The sequence below is a fragment of the Gorilla gorilla genome, chromosome 16 (genome assembly GCF_029281585.2).
Source record: "Gorilla gorilla gorilla isolate KB3781 chromosome 16, NHGRI_mGorGor1-v2.1_pri, whole genome shotgun sequence".
NCBI lineage: Eukaryota > Metazoa > Chordata > Mammalia > Primates > Hominidae > Gorilla > Gorilla gorilla.
The window spans coordinates 68,962,548-68,983,266 of NC_073240.2; the positions used below are offsets into that span (position 1 = coordinate 68,962,548).

The 20,719-nt window shown below is 36.0% G+C and overlaps 1 protein-coding gene across 5 annotated transcripts in view; it reads left to right on the top strand.

Annotated features, from left to right (window-relative positions):
• Positions 1 to 20,719, top strand: part of PIAS1 (protein inhibitor of activated STAT 1) — a 220,401-nt gene that overhangs the window by 171,055 nt on the left and 28,627 nt on the right. For all 5 annotated transcript variants that reach the window (XM_055362712.2, XM_019010734.4, XM_055362714.2 and 2 more), the window contains exons 4-7: positions 53 to 100; positions 3,566 to 3,656; positions 4,310 to 4,444; positions 11,309 to 11,414. In XM_055362712.2, coding sequence (XP_055218687.1) covers positions 53 to 100; positions 3,566 to 3,656; positions 4,310 to 4,444; positions 11,309 to 11,414 — 380 coding nt within the window. The remainder of the gene's footprint in view (positions 1 to 52; positions 101 to 3,565; positions 3,657 to 4,309; positions 4,445 to 11,308; positions 11,415 to 20,719) is intronic.

A 20,719-nucleotide genomic window follows, 5' to 3' on the forward strand; every position in this document is an offset into this window, starting at 1 on the left:
TTTCATGCAAATACTTTAAAAGTAATTGTAATTCCTATTCTATCTCTTCTAGGGATATTTCTGGGACCAAATGTGACTTCACAGTACAGGTCCAGTTAAGGTACAGTGCTGACTATAGGATATATTCAAAGTTTAAAAGATAATATTCCTTTTCACAGTACAGGTCCAGTTAAGGTACAGTGCTGACTATAGGATATATTCAAAGTTTAAAAGATAATATTCCTTATCAGGAAGGGGAAATGGAAAAAAAATTTTAAGGAATAAGAGGAAATCTACCTGATTTTTCAATAAGTGTATTGAAAATATTGGGTTTAGATATTTGGGTGAGGGAAAACATTCTCCTGTTATGAGATATTCTAATTTTCATCCAATTTAGATTTTTCCCCTGCCCGCCCACCCCCCAGTTTAGATTTCAATATAGCAAGTCATGTTCTATATATCTAACCATATTTGATTGCCCTCAGTTGGTTGAGAAGCTCCAGCTAATGATATCTTACAATATCATATCAAGTTTTATGAAAGCATGGGCCTTATCTCCATAAGAGGCAAAGTACTGTGGATAAGGAATTAGTACTTAAGTCTACAGTATGTCATGGACTAACAAACATCAAAATATTCTAATTTGTTTTGTTCTGTATTTTAAATAATTTAAATATGCTCTAATTTAGGATCCATTTGAGACATCTCTTAAAAATTTTCAAAGACTAATGGGAAATTTTCCAACATGGATTCACAGCCCCTTATTGAGTTTCTTTTCTTAGCCCATTCATTTATCTTAGAATGTCTAAGAAATATTTTGTATTATTTCTCTCCCTTATATATCTCCCTTTTATATACATATATATATCTCCCTTATATAAACCATCATATTATGCTTTATTATTCGATTTACCAACTTAAATGTCCACACTGTTGCAATAGGGATGGAAGAGAAAATATAAGACAGTTGTTTTCCTCAGTAAGCTGTTTTCCCTTAATTGTCAGGAGGATAAATCAAACAGATAGCCTTGTCTCAATAATCAGATACTAAGTTGTATGTACAAGTTACAAATACACTAGGAGGCTAAAAAAGGGATTAATCTAAAACGCCTGTTCAGCACTTCATGGAACCATGTGAAAACCTCTCATCTAAGCTTTGAAATAATAAGGTAAAAACAGTGAGAAAGCAGAGTTGAAGTCGAAAGTTGAGTTGAAGATTCTCAAGAGGATATGACTATACTTAATAACTTTTATACCATAAAACAGCATGACAGGACCTTACTGCAGTAGACTAGTGATAATCTAAGTTTCAGTTTTGGAAGGCACTGCTGAAGATGATTCTGTATAAAAGGTATATTTTATGTCGGCCAGATTGTGATAATGACTGAAGAAATTAAAGGACAAAAATAAGATGTCTCCATAGTTAATTATGTATTGCTGTAGTCTTCTTTACTTCCTGCCTCAACAGTTTACATTTTGCTTGTGCTGATACTTGACATTATCCTTTAAATCAGTGGTTTTCAAACTTGTTGCATGGAGCCACCCTTAGGGGTTCATACTCTTCTGCCATCCTCCTCTTCTCTCCTAAACGCATACACAGTCAGAACCAAAGTGGGGCTTCTTTTATCTGTTTTGCATGTTTGACTCTGGGTTAATTTTTGCTTAAAGACAGGATCCCAAGACTAAAATAAAGTTTAAAAACCATAGCTTTAGAATAAAAGATCTAGTTACTAAGTATTTTATATTAATATACATACATTCTTTAAAGCAGCAACAGGTGTGGTCCACATTTTGAAGTAAGGTTGTCTAGATAGATCAGCTATAATTCAGAGATTCCAAGGGTATCTTGATGACTGCTATTTTAATTGAAATGTATCTCCAGGACTTGGGGAAAAAAAAAAAAAGAACCATGTTGTGTTATATTTGGTAATTGTTAGGTGGTTCTTTGTGTTTTAATAAAACAGTTCATCTCTCTCCCTGCCCCACGTTGCTAGGTCTGCAACCATAGTGTATTATTTAAGTTAGGAGTGTACGCCTATCTGCTATCCTAATTAGAAATGTTTATCTAAAGCATAAAAATAATTAGTTGAGAATTAGGATCCAAGTTTTCTTTATTAAACACCTAAGTCTGTTTTCATTTATGTTGTGCCTCCGTGCTCCACTCCCTCCTCTCTGCCCCACGAACCACTTCACAGAAACTTTCTGCTATTCGTTTTTTTCTTTTTTCTCTTCAGTTCATTAGGGTGATTTAGATTAGTTGAATAGACACTGTCTTGTCATTTAAATTACTCTTTTCCTACAGGAAAGGGTTCAGGCAGCCAGGGTCCATGTTTTAAATTGATCACTGCATTGGAATAATTATTTAAAAACTGTGACATCCTTTTAACTATTGCAGCCTAAAGAATTAGCCTGTAATGGAAGGTTCTGCTGGGGTTAGGAGTGGTCCTGTGAGCTTTGACATCTGTTTGCTAAGTATATTTCTAGAAAATCTTTGTAGATCAGTAAATCTTAACTTTTTTATGGATCCCTGATCCCTTTGAGAATTTGATAGAAGCTGTGAATGGTTTCCCTATAAAACTGAACATGTATATGTACTCAAAATAATTTACATATAAAATTGTTTTATATTGTGCACTATCCCCGTACTCAGATTTCATGGCCAGCAGGTTAAGACCCCATACCGCAGGTGTTGAGAGGAGTTGTTTGCACATGAGGAATATTTCACAGATTTCGGAGATAGGGTTCTCCCTACTATGTAACTCAGGGGTGCTATTAGCATTCTATAACAGTGCAGTGAGCCTTAGGTATATATTGAGAATAGGTACTAATAAAGAATAAATGCCTTAAATAGCAAAATAGTAATAAGAGTGAATAGACTGAGAATTTACGAATTATGTATCTATCCTTGATGTTTCCAAAAGACTGTGCATTTAATTTAGAAATATTTTTATAAGTTTCTAAAATAGTATTCTAAATTTATGTGGATATAACACAAATAATATTCAATATCTTCACTTCTCAAAAAATAAGGAGTACTTTGGCTTACTGATCCTGGGGATGGACTTAAAAGCATTCTCAGTATTTCCTGCTAAGAACCAGAAGAGTGTTTCATAGGCAAATAAATTTGGAAAATACTGCATACAGGTGCTAGGTCTTCCTCTTAGAGATTTATAATGCTTATTAGCCTATTAAAAGCTCTGAAAAGTTCTGTATTAAGGAAGCTTAATTTAATTGTTTTGATTCAGAATTTCTTAATTTTATTTGACTAACGAGTCTTTCTTTTTTTCTTTTAACATCTGTTAATCACTGAAGAAACTAGTGCTTCTCAGAACATGCTTAACCAAATAATTGGCAATATCACAAAGACAACTACAGGGTGATAGTCATGATTACCACAACTCTACATTGACAGAATTATTTTAAGCCTATTTACATATACTTATTAATAGGGTGAAAAGTCCAGTTTTTATAGTTTTCCCCTTTGGTTGTTTTTAAATTTACCATCTTTTAAATTTATCTATTGAACAATAATACTAATGAAGTCATCCTTTAATAAAGGAAATTAAAGTTGTCCTTTATTGTTTAGGTTTTGTTTATCAGAAACCAGTTGTCCACAAGAAGATCACTTCCCACCCAATCTTTGTGTGAAAGTGAATACAAAACCTTGCAGCCTTCCAGTAAGTCCTAAAAGCTATTTTTTAAAATTCATTGCCAACATAACTATCAAATAAGTCATCACAGCTGTTGTTAAATCATAGTTTTTCCTTAAGAAAACATTTTTATTTTGGATATATATTCATTGACTGGGTGAAACACTTGTACCAACTATGTACAGTTAGCAGCAGTGACATTAGCTTTGGAGACATAGGATTTGGAGTTGGGTATGGTAGCTTTAGTGTTGTACTGGATTTTGGGGCGAAGTTTTTTCAACAAAATCTCAGCTGTGTTCATGTGAGTCTATAAGCCTGTGGTAGAATGGAGATTTGAAGAATGCTGTGTCTTAAACAGGAGGTAAAGGTGAGGACTGTTTTTGGTGCCCTTGAAATACTACTCATGTACCTATCTAAGCTTGTTATGAATTCATCCTGATTTTTGAATTTAAGAGATTTTGAATTTTCATCACTAATAGTTTTCTCAGGTTTACTATAAGGAGAGTATAAGGTTGTTTGGAAAAATAATAACACAAGAAACTTGTAAATGTTTGCTTCTCTACTTTTTAATGAAAACATTCATATTTTCTAGTATGCAGTTTGTAGGGGGTTTTTTCTTAAGGAATGGAAGTCAAAATGATTGTGGAAATAATTATAAATAAATTACATTTCATTTTTAGGGTTACCTTCCACCTACAAAAAATGGCGTGGAACCAAAGCGACCCAGCCGACCAATTAATATCACCTCACTTGTCCGACTGTCCACAACAGTACCAAACACGATTGTTGTTTCTTGGACTGCAGAAATTGGAAGAGTAAGTAAATTTTTGTTTCTACCAGATTTTTGTATTATAAGGAGGGGTTAATCACCATGCCTACCTGAATTTATATGTAAATTATGTAAAATGAGCTGCAAAAGGATTTATTTTTGTCTTACAATGAGTTTTCAACATGTTTCCATTTGAAAAATGGGATTATGAAGTATCCAGTGTTTTATAACCTGGCCCTTTTACTCCACAATTGATCATAAATGTCCTCCTGTATCATCACATGTTCTTCTGCATTATTTTAAGTGATGATATCATATTCCAATATGAGTATGCCATAAATTTGCCTGTTCCCTACTATTGAGCCTGTTACTTGATTTATTGATTGATTCATTAGTATGTCAAAGAACATTTTGAAGACCATCTTAGTAGTTATAACTTTGCATGCATATGATAATTTCCTTAGGGTAAATTCTCAGAAGTGGGATTGCTGAGTCAAAGAGCCTACAGAATTTTAAGAAATTTTGTGTACATTGACAGATTACCTTCTCCAAAGATGTTGTAGAAATTTATTCTCTGACTTTCAGTGTTATTTGCGTGCTCGTTAACACTATTATCTTCTTTGAAATTTTTACCAATTCTGTTAGGTAAATAATGCCACCACTGTGTTTTAATTAGTACTTTTTTCATTATTACTGAGATTGAATGTTTTATATTTGTGATTACATTTTAAAACTGTATCCGTGTCTGTTTCTCTATTGCTGTTTTTGTTATTGATTATGAGATCTTCATATAGTAAAACTTAACTCTCTGTTTCATGTTACAAATATTTGTTTCCAGTTTGTTGGCCTTTTATTTTTATGTTATTTAATATGCAGAATATTATTAATATTATTTAATATTGGCTACACAAAGTTTTCGTGTAGCCAAAACTTAACCAGTTATTTCCTTTATATAGTCTTTTCTCGTCTCCATCATGCTTTGCCTATCTGCCCTTCCCAAGCTATGGAATTATTTGTTTATTTTCTTCTAGACTTCTAAGGTTTCATATTTTACCTTTAAATATTTAGTTCATATTAAATATATGTGTGATGTGAGGTAAAAATTGCTTTCTTTCACTTTTTAAATAGCTGGTTCTAACACTGTTAACTAAATAAATGTTGATTCTGAAGCCACCATTGTTATATATTTAATTTTTACATATCCTGAGTGTGTTTCTGATCTTTTTCTATGTTGTTTCTTAGTCTAACATTCTTTTTTGGGACAATTTTCATGATATGAACTCATATGTATCCACCAGTTCATTTGAAATTTATTGAATGCTTACCATGTGTCATCTACTATACTCAAAACTGGCAGTACCATAGGGAGGGAAAAAAGTTCATTTTCATGAGGCCTGTGATGTGGGGGCCTGGTGGACACATACAAAGAATGTGAACTTACTTATAAGTACTATAAAAGAGAAGCACATGGTGATTTTACAGTGTATCAAAGGGCACTTTGAACGAGAGAGCAGTCAGGGAGGGCTTCCCTGAGGAAGCAGTGACTGAGCCAAGAGCTGAGAAAAGAGTTGCAATCAGGTGAAAGGTTCAGAGGAAACTACCCACACAACAGCCCAGTGGTAGGAGTGAGCCTGGTTTTTACAAGAAGCTGAGAGGGATTCACTGACTAGAGTGCAGAGAATGGGGAAGAGTGGTATATGAGATGTGGCTAGAGGGGTAAGATAGGACTAAACCATTCAGGGCATTGTAGGTAATGTTAAAGTTAAGGATTTTCTTTTTCTTTTTCTTTTTTTGAGACTGAGTCTCACTCTTGCCCAGGCTGGAGTACAGTGGCACAATCTCGGCTCATTGCAACCTCCATCCCCTGGGTTCAAGCGATTCTCCTGCCACAGCCTCCCAAGTAGCTGGGATTACAGGCACCTGCCACTGCACCTGGCTAATTTTTGTATTTTTAGTAGAGATGGGGTTTCACCATCTTGGCCAGGCTGGTCTTGAACTCCTGACCTTGTGATCCACCTGCCGTGGCCTCCCAAAGTGTGTGATTACAGGCATGAGCCACTGTGCCTGGCCAGGATTTTCTCTTTTTAAGCAGAAAGTTTATAGTGCTGTATTTCTTTTTAGAAAAGATCACTCCTTGGAGTGGTAAATAGTTTAAATGGAGGCCAGAATCGTGCAGAAGGACATCTCTTAGGAGCCAGCTCTTGTGGAAGTATTAGTGAAATGGTATCTTTGTCTAGAGTGGTGGCGATAGAAATGGAGGTAAGTAGGGACATCTGCAGGATTGAGTGATGAATTGAAAGTCGAGGGCTAAGAGAAAGGGAGATGTGACTGATGAGTCTTTGGTTTCTGGGTGGGTGGCTAGGCAAATGATATTGCTGCTGAGATAGAGGAAACACTGGAAAAGGACTGAGTGTGGGTGTGTTTTGTTTTGTTTGTTTTGTTTTGTTTTACTTTGAAGAATGGGCATTGGAGGACAAGATGGAGAAAATTATGAATTTACTTTTGAAACTTTTGAGTTTGAAATGCCTGTGAGACATCCTGAATAGGCAGTGGGGCAGATAGGCTTAAAGGATACATTTGGGCTAGAGGGAAAAAATGTGTGAGTCATCTGCATATTGGTGGTTATTGGAACCACACTGGCAGGGCTGACATTGATTCTCCTGCATTACTTTTTTTTTTTTTTTTTTTAACATTCTTTCTTCCAGATAAAGTAGAATTACTTTATCACATTTCTTTTCCTCGCTCCTGTACCCCATTTGCACATCTTTCTGAGAATTTGGATGAGATTTCTTTAAAGTTATAGATTAAGTTAGGGAGAATTTATTTACAGTATTTAATATAACCATTCTAGGAACTGTATTTTCAAATCTTCTTTTATGTTCCTCAGCAATTTAATAGGTTTCCTACAATTCCTGCATGTTTTTTGCTAATTCCTATGTTGGTTGTTATTATTACTGCTATTATAAAAAGAGATCTTTTTTTCTGTTATATTTTCAAAGTATTTATTGTTGGTTTACTTAAAAACTAGTTATTTTAATATTTATTTCATAGCTAAATTCATATATTGGTTCTATTAGCTTTTTAGATGATTTATTGGTATTTCTATGTTGACAGTTTTGAGTTTTAGGTATGTCATATAAATTATATTACCCTAATACTTTTGTCATTTATTTCTTGTTCTACTACCTAGAACTTTGTAAACAGCGTTAAACAATGCAGGCACTAGTGGACATATTTGACTTGCTCCTTATGTTAATGAGAATACTGCTACTGTTACAACATTATTATAATGTTGCTATTAATTTTGATAGAATATTATATCAATAATGTATTTCTATATTTCTCTTACTGGATTTTTTTTAGAAATGGATTTTGAATTATATCAAAATTCTTTTTGACATCTCTCAGGGTTATGTTTTTTTCCTTTAACTCATGTGTCACCATTAGGTTTTTAAAATCCTTTTAAATATTTTATTTCTAGTGTACCTTGGAGTTCCCTTTTTCCTCCTTTTTGGGGAAAGTTTTGAAAATGTTTTGTTTTTGTGTATGAAAAGAATAGCTCACCAAGGAAGAAGGGGAGTGTTTTTGGTGAAATAGGAAAGAAGTCTGAAACTGTAGGAGAGGAGGGGAATATGGCCGCTGATAAAAAGCACTAGAGGAGTGGGGAAATACTCTTCCATAGGAAGGCTTCCAACTACAAAGATTTGAAGACATTTTTCTGGGGAAGTAAAACACTAAATCAGCATTATTTTCCAAAGCCCAGAAAATAACTTAATAGATTGTTTTTAAATTACTGTTTTAATTCAGCTTGTGAAGATATTCTGAATAGTTCATGTAGAATATCTTACTATTTTGCAGATACTTTTGTATAATTAGTTGCCAGTGAGAAATGTTGCAACTGTGTCTTTTCAAATGAAATAAATAGGAGAGCTAGTATAGCGCCTGAAAGAAGTAAGTGAGTTATATTGTAACTTCTTGCTCTACCTCAGGGTAATCACTGCTTTTAGCATTTATTAAACTCTCATTATTTGTAGAGAAATTATTTAGATGTAGGTTGAGTATTCCTAATCTGAAAATCTGAAACACAAGATGCTCTAAAATTCAAAACAGGATGCTCAAAGGAGATACTTGTTTGAGCATTTCAGACTTCAGATTTTCAGATTAGGGATGCTGAACTGGTAAGTATAATGCAGATATTCCAAAATCTGGAAGAAAAAAAAAATTCAGAGTCCAAAATACTTATAGTCCCAAGCATTTCGGATCAGGGATACTCAACTTGTACTAGTGTAAGGGGCACATAATGAATAGAGTATATTTCAATTATAGAAAAAGTATCTCGTGAACTTGACAAATAATTTTTAAGACTTTTGAAAAAGCAATAAAACTATCAGTATAATATAATATATAATATAATATATATCAGTAGTTGGAATTAGTATTTGAAGGATTAGCAGGAACAATAAAATACTGTCTACCTAGAAAAGAATCTCTGTCACTATTAAGCTTTGGTGGGGTTTTTTTTTGCTGCTGAACGTCTTTCATATGATGTAAAAATTTCATTTTATATTACCAGTACAAGTGACATTTGTTAGTACCACATTCTTTTTGCTGCTTTTATTTTATTTTATTTTTCTATTTGGTTACATGTTTCAACTAGAGTGAGCATACCTTTTCACTGAACTTGTTGCAGTTTCTGCTTGATCTCTTCTTAAATATTTATATAAAGCCTTAGGGTAATTCCAAGTTCTGAAGATTCAAGTTGTCAATACATAGTTTCACATTGTTAATTAGCATTTCTCCAGTTTCTGTCATACTTGAAGCATTAAGCAAGTAAATAATAATGGCGAATAAGATTTTTTTCTAAAAGAAGCTTTTCAGTTGGGCCCGGTGACTCATGCCTGTAATCCAAGCACTTTGGGAGGCTGAGGCAGGCGGATCACTTGAGGTCAGGAGTTCAAGACCAGCCTAGCCAACATAGTGAAACCCCATCTCTACTAAAAAAAACAAAAAACAAAAAAACAAAACACACACACACACAAATTAGCTAGATATGGTGGTGCACACTTGTAGTCCCAGCTACTTGGGATGCTGAGGCAGGAGAATCACTTGAACCCGGGAGGTGGAGGTTGCAGGGAGCCGAGATTGCGCCACTGCACTCCGGCCTGGGTGACAGAGCGAGACTCTGTCTCAAATTAAATAAATAAATAAACAAATAAAGCTTGTCAATGCTATATCAGATTAGTATGTTGTATGCTCTAAAATTTAGGAAATTTTTTTTTTTTTTTTTGGTGGGGGGAGACAGAGTCTTGCTCTGTCACCCAGGCTGGAGTGCAGTGGCGCCATCTTGGCTCACTGCAAGCTCCGCCTCCCAGGCTCACGCCATTCTCCTGCCCCAGGCTCCCAAGTAGCTGGGACTACAGGCGCGCGCCACCACACCCGGCTAGTTTTTTGTATTTTTAGTAGAGACGGGGTTTTACCACGTTAGCCAGGATGGTCCCGATCTCCTGACCTCGTGACCTACCCGCCTCAGCCTCCCAAAGTGCTGGGATTACAGTCATAAGCCACTGCTCCCGGCTGGGAAAGTTTTAATGTTACTTGTTCCTCATTAATGTGAAATTTATTAATGAAGGTAAATTAGCTTTTTTGACACTTCTTTTTCCTCCCTCTCAGAAAATGTGTAGCATGTAAACACAGATAGCTTTCCGAACTTTAAATAAAAATATGACCTTCCAGAGAGTATTGTAGTATATTTTCTGTCAAAAGAGGGGAGTGCATTAAGTTCCATGTCTTAATATTCCCACCCTTTCCCTTTGGTTTCTAGTGTCTGCTCTGTCATCAAGCAGTTGCCTAATCATGAGCAGATTGCATAATCTTTTTGTGCCTCAGTTTCATCAGCCCTTCACTTAGAAAAATACCTATCCTACCTGTGTCTTAATAGGCCTTGTGCAAAGTTTAAATGAAGTAGGCAGTGTACGTTAAGAATGCTTTGAAAAATGTGTGTAGCTATAAAATACAAGATGGCAGCAATTATTTTTCCTTTTACTTCAAGTCTCTTGATCTTCCTCTTGATCCCAGCACCAAATAGAAAGTGATCCTTCTCATTTAGATCTTCCTACCCTTCATGAACCTCAGCCGTCTTTTCTTTCTGTTACCCAACCATGTACCCTTCACTTAGTCTTAGCTTGTCGATTAACTGGTTTTTTTTGGTTTTGGGTTTTTTTTTTTTTTTTTTTTTTGTCCCCTTCTACCTCTGTCATCTCTGGGTAGTCTGTCTGCTGGTAATGGATATTCATCTGTTCATTTGCCAAACCAGCAGCTTCTGTTTGAAAACCTTCTTTAATATTCCCTCTGCTTGTTGTGATAATGGCCCAAGTACAATCTTTTCAAGAGCTAATTGAAGGCATAGAGAAAGGTTAAAAGGTATAAATTAGGAAGCCCATCTCATTTGTCATTTAAAAAAAAAATAGATACTATTTTAGATATATCTGTTACCTACTAAATATGGTTTATAGCTTTGACACCTTATTGTCTTTGGCTTATACTTAGTCTTAACAGTATTCTTTCATGTCAGTGCCTCAAATTCTTTAGCTTCAAGTATAGGTAATATTAAATCCAAGACAGACCTGGGTTTAAATTCTAGGTTTGTTACTTGAAAATTGCAAAATTAGGGCAAGTTCTTTTACTTCTCTGTACTTCAGTATCCTCATCCATAAAAACAGGTTTATGATCATCTCAGCAGCTTTTTGGTCAGGATTAAATGAATTACTGTTCATGAGAACACCTAAGACTGCTTGACACACAGTAGGTGTTTTAAGAAGTGTTAGTTTTCTTTCCCTATCATGGTGAGATTAAAATAGATGTACTGTTTACTTACATATGTTGTTTGTTTTATACATCTTTTTTTTTCCAGAACTATTCCATGGCAGTATATCTTGTAAAACAGTTGTCCTCAACAGTTCTTCTTCAGAGGTTACGAGCAAAGGGAATAAGGAATCCGGATCATTCTAGAGCTTTAAGTACGTATGATAAACTTATTTCACTTATTCAGCTAACTATTTTGTTAAAGGTTAGAGTAGTATTTTCTCAACTCAAGAAATTTTAGAATTTGTTTATTCACTGGAGCCTGTTGTGTAGAGGATTAAAAACACTGAGAACCTTCTGAACTTGTAAAACAAGACCTTAGAGTAGTTCTGATATCTTTGTCGTGAGCTATATTTTATAATCTATATTTTACTAATCTTAAAATTAACTTTGTGAAGTCAGTGCACGAACATGGAAGAATATTATTCTACAACTTCATAAAATCAATGTTTAAGGAATTCTGGGAAATGGGAAGGGCATCTTGGCATAAATTTCAAGAAAGTTATTTTAGATTGGTGGTTTATCCAGGAAAAATGTACAGAATTATATCATGGCCTCACCCCTGCATTTACAAAGTGAAGAGAGCCAGTGGGGTGGTAGAAATAATAATTCTGCCATTAATCAATTATATGACTGTGGACAAGTAACGCTGCTCCTGAGTTTCATCTTCCTCATCTGTAACAAGAAGTTTATGCCATCTGATTTCTAATGCTTCTGCGAAGTCTGGGTTCATACGTGTGAATTACTGGATGGTTTGTTTTGATACGTTGAATTTGAGATTCAAGGTCTTCAAATGGGGCTGTGCTGACCTCTGTTTTTAAGGGTTAAGGTCAGAGGGTTTGGCCTTTCCAAAGAGGTGAACTAAGTTCTTCGTTTATTCTTTTATTTGTGAGAGGCGGGGGCTGAGTGGATTTAGGAGTGAGGGCTGGGGACTTAGAAACAAAACTTTTATAGGCAGGTGTTAGATAGCTATCCTTTAAGGACTTTTGATGTGAACTGATTAATGAAGCCCATTATCAGATTTGTACTTAGGAACACTCTGGTGGAAGGAACTAAGATAATAGCAGCTTTCCTTTTGTAGCATAGCTATTACCCCTTTCTGTAACTTATTTCTGTGGCAGAGTAAAAGATCCCACTACCCCTGAATATCAATATACCCTTAATAGTTCATTGAAGAATTTTTCTGTATTAAAATGGTCCTTTAAAAATGCAGGTAATCCTGAATCAGTGGGAGCACACTTTGGCTAATGCCTCTGTAGGCATGCATTGACAGATGATGGAGACCTAGAAGGACAGCACTGATTTGGGATCTGCGGGAGTGGTGGCACCATTTGGCAGGGATAAGAAGATGGTAGGGATCCTGAAAGAAAAGACAGACATCTGCCTTGAAGGAGAGTATAAGATAACTTGTCTTCTGTCACAATCTTGGCTGAAGTTATTCCTGGTCATTCTACTGAGAATCTTCATATTTGCCTCACAATACTAGAATCTCAGCCAGTCAGAAAGCAAAGAATTATGTGAGCCTGTATGGAAGAGGGAATACCAAGAAATAAGGCAGATAAAGTTATTTTATTTAATAGTAGCAGCAACAACAACGATAAGGCCAACTGTCTTTGCTCAAGCTGTTAACTCTTCTCCGCTTGTAGCTATAGCACCACCTGGAGGGAGAGTGGGAACGTGAGTCTGGAATTGAATTATTATATTTTCTCCGAGAAACCACTATTAGCTACCATTAAGCAGCAAAAACTGTTTAATTCAAAAGCTATTTCTACTCTGATATACTGATGGATGTGGAGAATAATTGTACACTGGATGAGATTTTTGTGGAAATTGATACCTTACCTTACTTATTGGCCAGGGAAGCCAATGGAATATTAATTTGGATCCCACCAGTAAGAAATTTGTTGTAATTTACTAAAAAACAGGTTATCTACCTTTACCTGTATGCTGCCTGTTAAAAAAACAACAACAACAAAAAAAAAACTTTCCCAACAAATTATGTAATTAAAATTCTGTTTACAATAACTTGACAAAAGGAAATGTCAGGTATTTTAAAAGAGTCAAATCACTTACAAATATGTTCTTTGTAAGTCATTCTTAATAAAATAAGTACTTCTAGCAAAGTTTTAGTAGTCAAGCCAGACACTCTTATGTTCTTGAAAGAATAAAGTTGGTATTATTTAGACTTTTCACAGAGAACTCCATTCTCTGAATCATTTGATTTACTAGGATTTTGTCTTGCAGTTTCTACCTTTGTGTAGAGTTGTCCCCTCACAACTATCAAAAACAGTCTTTTACCAACTCTTAATCAAGTTTCTTTCTCCTCTTCCTTCTCCCTTCAGCAGTTATTTCAAGACTTAGCCATAATCTAATCAAACACTATCCCCCTCTCTCAGCATTCTGCCAATGCACAAAAATTGGGGCTACAAGACATGAATTACCTAAACCACCCATTTCTTCCTTAATCTCAGTGCCACCATAATTACTTTTTTAGCTTATCTACATTTGTGCCCAGTCCTCGCTTTATTTCGTTCAGTGTCAAGAGGAAATGTCCCTTTCCCTGCTCCAAGTTAATCTTTTATTCATTTATTCTTTTCATTAAAGAAATTGTGTTAAGAGTCTACTGTGTTCCAGGAACAGGAGAATATAACATTAAACAAGACACATACCATCTCTGCATCCCCCAGAAGTTTACAGTCTGGTAAGAAAGACAGGCATTAAATAATTGCACAAGTCATTAATGAGTTAAAGTTTTGACATGTGCCTTGAAGAAGATAGACAGGGAACTCTGTAGAGGTACAATAGGGGAACATAGTCCTCTCTGATATTGTGATACTTAAGGCAAGATTATAAGTATGAGGAGAAGTTAAGCTCCAAGATGGGAACAGAGTATGCCAGGAGAAAAGGCCAGTGCAGCTGGAATAGAGAGAGCCAAGAAGGGCTGGGTGCAGTGGCTCACACTTGTAATCCCAGCACTTTGGAAGGCTGAGGCGGGTAGATCACTTGAGTGAGGTCAGGAGTTCCAGACCAGCCTGACCAACATGGTGAAACCCTGTCTCTACTAAAAATACAAAAAAATTATCCTGGCATGGTGGCATGTGCCTGTAGTCCCAGCTACTCGGAAGGCTGAGGCACGAGAATCGCTTGAACCCGGGAGGCAGAAGTTGCAGTGAGCTGAGATCACACCACTGCACTCCAGCTTGGGCAACAGAGAGAGACACTGTCTTTAAAAAAAAAAAAAAAAAAAAGAGAGCGCCAAGAAGGAGGGTGACCAGAGAGTTGGACAGGTATAAGTTGACATAGACGATATGAAGATAGATGATAGAAAACCATTAAAAGATTTTTAAGCAGAGGAGTAAATGACATGATTACATTTAGACAATCTGATTCTCACTTTGAAGACGAATCAAAGGAAGGCAAGGCTAATGCAGTGAGGCCAGTTGAGAACCTGTTTGTAATAGTATATGTAAGAGATGATAATGTCTTGAACTAAGGTGATAGTGGTAGATAGAAGTTGACAGTTTTGAGAAGCATTGAAATGGCATTGACTGTGTGTGTGGAGTGATGAGTCCAAGGAGGAGTGCTAAGCTTCTTACTCAAGCACCAGGTAACATGGTAATGCCATTTACTGAAACGGAAAACTGTGTTGAAAAGATCAGATTGCAGGGGGGAGATCAGAGTGGACTGTTAGACTTGTGTTTGAGATGGGATGAGACATCCGGGTAGAGATGCTTGATAACAGTATTATGAGACCTGGCTCCCTCATATATCTGCTCTTTGTCCTGTGTTTTCAGTTCCTCCCTGTCTGCAGGCTTTTTCTGTCACTCTGTGCTGTCAAGACTCTTTTATCTTTTAAAAAATAGGAAAACAAGCTCCTCTATGGATAGAGCTCTGTGTTCCTCCCATTGTTCTCATCCTAATTTTTGTGAGAGTAGTCTACACTTGCTCTTTTTACCTCCTCACTGCATCTCATTATGGTCTTTAACCCTCTATCATTCCACTGAAATTGCTCTTTCAGATGTCACAAATGATGATCTGATTGCTAAATTTAAAGTGTATCTTTTCAGTTTTCATCCTGAATACTTCTGCTGCATTTGATATGAACCACTTTCTCCTTGAAATTCTCTCCTTTCTTCTCTGACCATATCTTCTCAATCACCTGCCTTCAATGGATTCTCTTAAGGGAAGCATTCTAAATGTGGCTGTTCCTTGGAGTTATATCTTGGGCGCACTTTTCTACACACGCTTATGGTTTAAAACTAACACCCACCCCAAAATACATGTCTTCATCTCAGACCTCTCGCCTGCGTTTCAGACTTATATAGCTAACTACCTTCACCTAAGCATTTCACTGGTTCCTCAAATTCAAGTATTTAAAACTGAACTCACCAACTCGTGTCAAACTTACTCCCTAAATATTTCTCAAATGTACCTTCTGTCTATCATGCTATCATTGCCCTTGTTTAAGCTCTCATATCCTGCTTTTATTTTAAAAACCATTCTTAGATAAAACATCCCTCTCCTTGACGCCTTTTTCTATCTCCTCTGGTAGCCTCCTAAGTGATTTATACAGATCTAAAATCTTACCATTCTCATTCCCTTGCATTTCATGGCTTCTTAACACCAAGGGAATAAAAACTCCAAGTATGTTAGCATGACACATAAGCAGGTGCCACATGATGGAAAGTTTATTACTTTCCAGGGTCGCCTGTATTCACTCTACTTTTTAAACTTTCCATGACGTGGCACCTGCTTATTACTTTCCAGGGTCGCCTGTATTTACTCTTATTTTCATATTTCACATTCCATTCCAAAAATATGGAACTCTTTAGTCTTTCTTCAGTGCTTTAGTTTTGTGCTCTATGCCTCAAAACTCCCCTGCTGCCTTCTCTGCCTAATGTCGTTATCCTTTGTTTCACTTTTTTCCAGGAGGCATCCCAGAACCCCCAAAATAGATGAGTTGACTTTTGGTTAGCTTCCTGAACATACTCCATCAGAGTGCATTAGAGATGATCTCACTGAACGTCTTTACCCTCTACTAGATTATGAGTTCTTTGGAGGAGGAATTTAATCTTATTTTTTTTCTTGAATTCCTATTGCTCAGCACAGTGCCACATACATAGTAGATCTGCATATTTTTGAAGTAAACTGATGAAAAGACAGCTACAGAAAAAAATCAGGTCTCGGTGCCTGTTTCTTTGCTTATAAAATGAAATATTAATCTTAATATGTTTGATTGTTTTTGGCCTTAAAATTTTAAAAGGCTGAATTAAAATAACCTGATATTAATGAAGGATAGAAATTATCTTGAAATAATAACAACCCCAGAACACCACTAATAGAACAATCTGTGATAATGGAAGTGTTCTCTATCTGCACTGTCTCATATGGTAGCCACCAGCAACATGTGGCTATTGAGCACTTAAAATGTGGCTAGTTTAACTGATGAGCTGAATTTTTATTTAAATTTAAATACAGCGTCATGTGAGTAGTGGCTAACTCCTGTAGCTCATGACAACAGGGATTAAAAACAAGATTAATTCTGCTCCCCAAATCGACTTATTGGGTAAAACAAGATTAATTTTAAATGTGACTAGCTGTAGCTTTATTATAGTCATATAATCAAATACTGTTAACACTGCAGATCACTGTAACAATGTGAAAACTTTAACTCCCAGAGAACTTCCCACATGTTGACTGATTACTGCAGGACAAATATCATATGTCTTATTTTTATTTTTTATTCCCTTGCTCACAAGTAATAAGTGCTTCTACTTTTACTTTATTTTTTCTTCATACTTTCTTATGATTAAATATAGCATAGTGCTTTTCCCCTCCGTTTTCTCTCTTTCTTTTGAGAAAGTTTTTTAAAGTATAATTTATAGGCAATAAAAATTCCTTTGACAGATGTATACAATCATGAACCACTGCCACAATCAAAATATAGAACATCCTTTACCCCAGAAAGTTCATCTGTGGCCTTTTGCATTCCATCCCATCCTTTTACCATTGATGTGATTTCTGCTCTGTAGTTTTGTCTTTTCCATAATGTCAGGTAAATGCAATCCTACAATATGTAGCCTTTTGCGTCTGGCTTCTTTCACTTAGTATAATGCTTTTGAAGTTCATCCATGTAGTTTGTTCTTTATTGCTGAGTAGTATTTCATTTATGTACTATAATTTATCCATTTGATAAATGATGGACATTTATCCATCTGATAAATTGATGGACATTTGGATTATTTCCAGTTTTGCAGCAATATGAATAAAGCTGCTGTAAACATTTACATTTTGCATATGGATACCTCAGTTTTGTAGACATATGTTTTCATTTCTCTTGGGTAAATACCTAGGAGTGGGATTGCTGGGTCATATGATAAGTATATATGGAAAACAGTTTGGCAATTTCTTTTAAAGTAAATATACCATTTTTGCATTCCCACTAACAATGTGTGAGATTTCAAGTGGCTCCACATCCTTACCAGCATATGGTATCATCAGGCTGCTTTATTGTAGCCATCGTGATTGGTATGTAGTGGTATTTCATTGTGCATTTTTCTGATGTCTAAGGATGTTAAGCATCTTCTCAGGTGCTTATTTGCCATTCTTATAGCTTCTTTGATGAAGTATCTGCCAAATCTTTTGCCCATTTTTTAATGTCATGCTTTTGATATATTATGAAATCTTTGCCTAAATGAAAGTCACAAACACTCTCTTCTATTTTTCTTCTAGAAATTTTATTGTTTGAGCTCTTGGATCTAGGTCTGTGATTCATTTTGAGTTAATTTTTGTATATGGTGCAAGGTGAGAGTAGAGATTCATTTTTCCCCCACATAGATATCGAAATATTCCAACAGCATTTGCTGAAAAGACTATCTTTCCTTCCATTTCATTACCTTGGCACCTTTATCAAAAACCAATTGACCATAGATGTATAAATCTATTTCCGGACGTTATTCTTTTACATTGACCTGTATGTCTATCCTTATGCCAAACGAGTCTTAATTACCATAGCTTGATAGTAAGTCTTGAAATCAGTTAGAATTCTCCGACTTTTTCTTTTTCAGAATTGTTTTGAATATTGTTAAGTCCAGTAGGTGAAACAATACATGGTGACCAAACAGAATTTATTTCTATAATATGAAGTTGGTTTCAGCATTCAAATGCTGAAATATAATTCACCTTCTCAACAAACTAAAAATGAAAAATCATATGATCATCTCCAGAGATGCAGAAAAAGCACTTGGCCAAATTCAACATCCATTCATGATAAAACTGTCAGCAAAATCAAGAAGGGAGCTGCCTCAGTGTAATAAAGAGTATTTACAAAAAGTCTACACTACAGCTGATATCATCACTAATGGTCTAAAACTTGAATGCTTCACTCCTAAGATTGAGAACAAGGCAAGGATATCTGCCCCTAGCGTTGCCCTAGAGATCCTAGACAGCACAATAAGACAAGGAAAAGTTTTAAAAAAGAAACCAACACACAGGTTAGAAATGAAGAAATAATTATAGTCTTTATTTACAAATGACCTTATGGTCTGCATAGAAAAAGATCCCAAAGAATCTCCAAAAAAGCTACTAGAAATACTGTGTGAGTTTAGCAGAGTTAGAGAATGCGTGGTCAATATACAAAAACAAATTGTATTTCTGTTAGTAATGAACAATTGGAAATTGAAATTTAAAAAAGATTTTACAGTAACATCCAAAAACATGAAACACGTGGGGATACATCACACAAACTATGTGCAAGATTTGTATGCCGAAAACTACAAAGCATGGTTGAGAAAAACTGAAAGAAGACCTGCATAAACGGAGAGATATATCTTGCTAAGAGATTGAAAGATTCTATTGTTGTATGTCAGTTCTCCAAATTAATCTGTAGAATTAATCCAGTCTAATCAAGATCCCGGTAGGACCTTAAAAAATATCTTTACAAGAATAAAAGGACTAGGATTGGGTCTGTAATGGCAAAAGAGAAGGTATAGGTTTTTTTTTTTTTAATAGAAATTGGCAAACATTCTAAAATAATTTCAGAAAATTCTCCCACCTCTGAGAGAAAGTGAATATATAAATCGTGTTTTATTTTAAGTAACAATAGCTAATATTTATTGAGAATAATATTAGGCTATTTTAAAACTTTTTTCGTTGCCAGCATGGTGGCTATACCCATATTCCCAACACTTTGGGAGGCCAAAGTGGGCAGATCACCTGAGGTTGGGAGTTTGAGACCAGCCTGGCCAATATGGTGAAACCCTGTCTCTGCTAAATACAAAAATTAGCTGAGCCATGGTGGTGCACACCTCTAATCCCAGCTACTTGGGAGGCTGAGGCAGGAGAATCACTTGAACCTGGGATGCAGAGGCTGCAGTGAACCAAGATCTCACCACTGCACTCCAGCCTGGGTGACAGAGTGAGATTCTGTCTCAAAAAAAAATTTTTTTTTTCTTGTCGTTGTTGAGACAGGATCTCACTCTGTCACCCAGGCTGGAGTGCAATGGCAGCAATTTCAGCTCACTGCAACCTCTGCCTCCCAGGCTCAAGTGTATTTTGAAACTTTTTGTGCATATTAACTCAATCCTTAAAAGAGTTCTGTGAGGTACTATTACTGTTCCCATTTACCAGATGATGTAACAGGCATAGAGAGTTTAAGTGATTTAACTGAGACTAAATTCTAAGCTAGGCTATCCCTAGGTCCTATGCTCTTAACCACTACTTTATGTTGCCTCTCTTATTTCAATTTATTTTCTAAGCACTAAACACTGAGCTTTGTTTTGTATAAGGTTGATACTATGATCTATAGTATTGCTTCATTTAAGTGGAAATTTAAATATGCAAAGTTCAAAGTCAGTTACTATGCCCATTGCTTGCTATGTCTATAAAGGGTGCTGGTGGGATGGTTGGTGAAGGCATGTAGAGTGGTTATTAGGGTTCTCCGGAGAAACTCTAGAGAGGAAGGAGAGGGAGAGAGGAAAAGGAGAGAGAGAGATGAGAGAGAGTGAGTTAAGAGGAGATGTATTAGGGGAATTGGCTCACATGACTATGAAGGCTGAGAATGCCCACAATAGATAGGCCATCAGCAAGCTGGAGAACCAGCGAAGCCAGTAATATGACTATTGAAGTCCAAGGGCCACAGATCCAGGAAGCCAACTCTCAATCTAAGGCCAAAGGCCTAAGAGGGGTGAGGAGAAGGGCTGATATGGTGGTACAAATCCCAGAGTCCCAAGCCCAGAGAACCTGGAATTCTTTCTTTTTAAAGATGGGGTCTTACTGTGTTGCCCAGACTGGTCTCAAACTCCTGGCCTCAAGCAGTCCTCCTACCTCAGGCTCCCAAGTAGCTGGGATCACAGAAGTCCAAAGGCAGGAGAAGAAGGGTATTCCAGCTCAAGGAAAAAGAGAAAGTGAATTTATTTTCCTTTCCTCTGCCTTTTTGTTCTTTCCATGCCCTCCAGCTGAT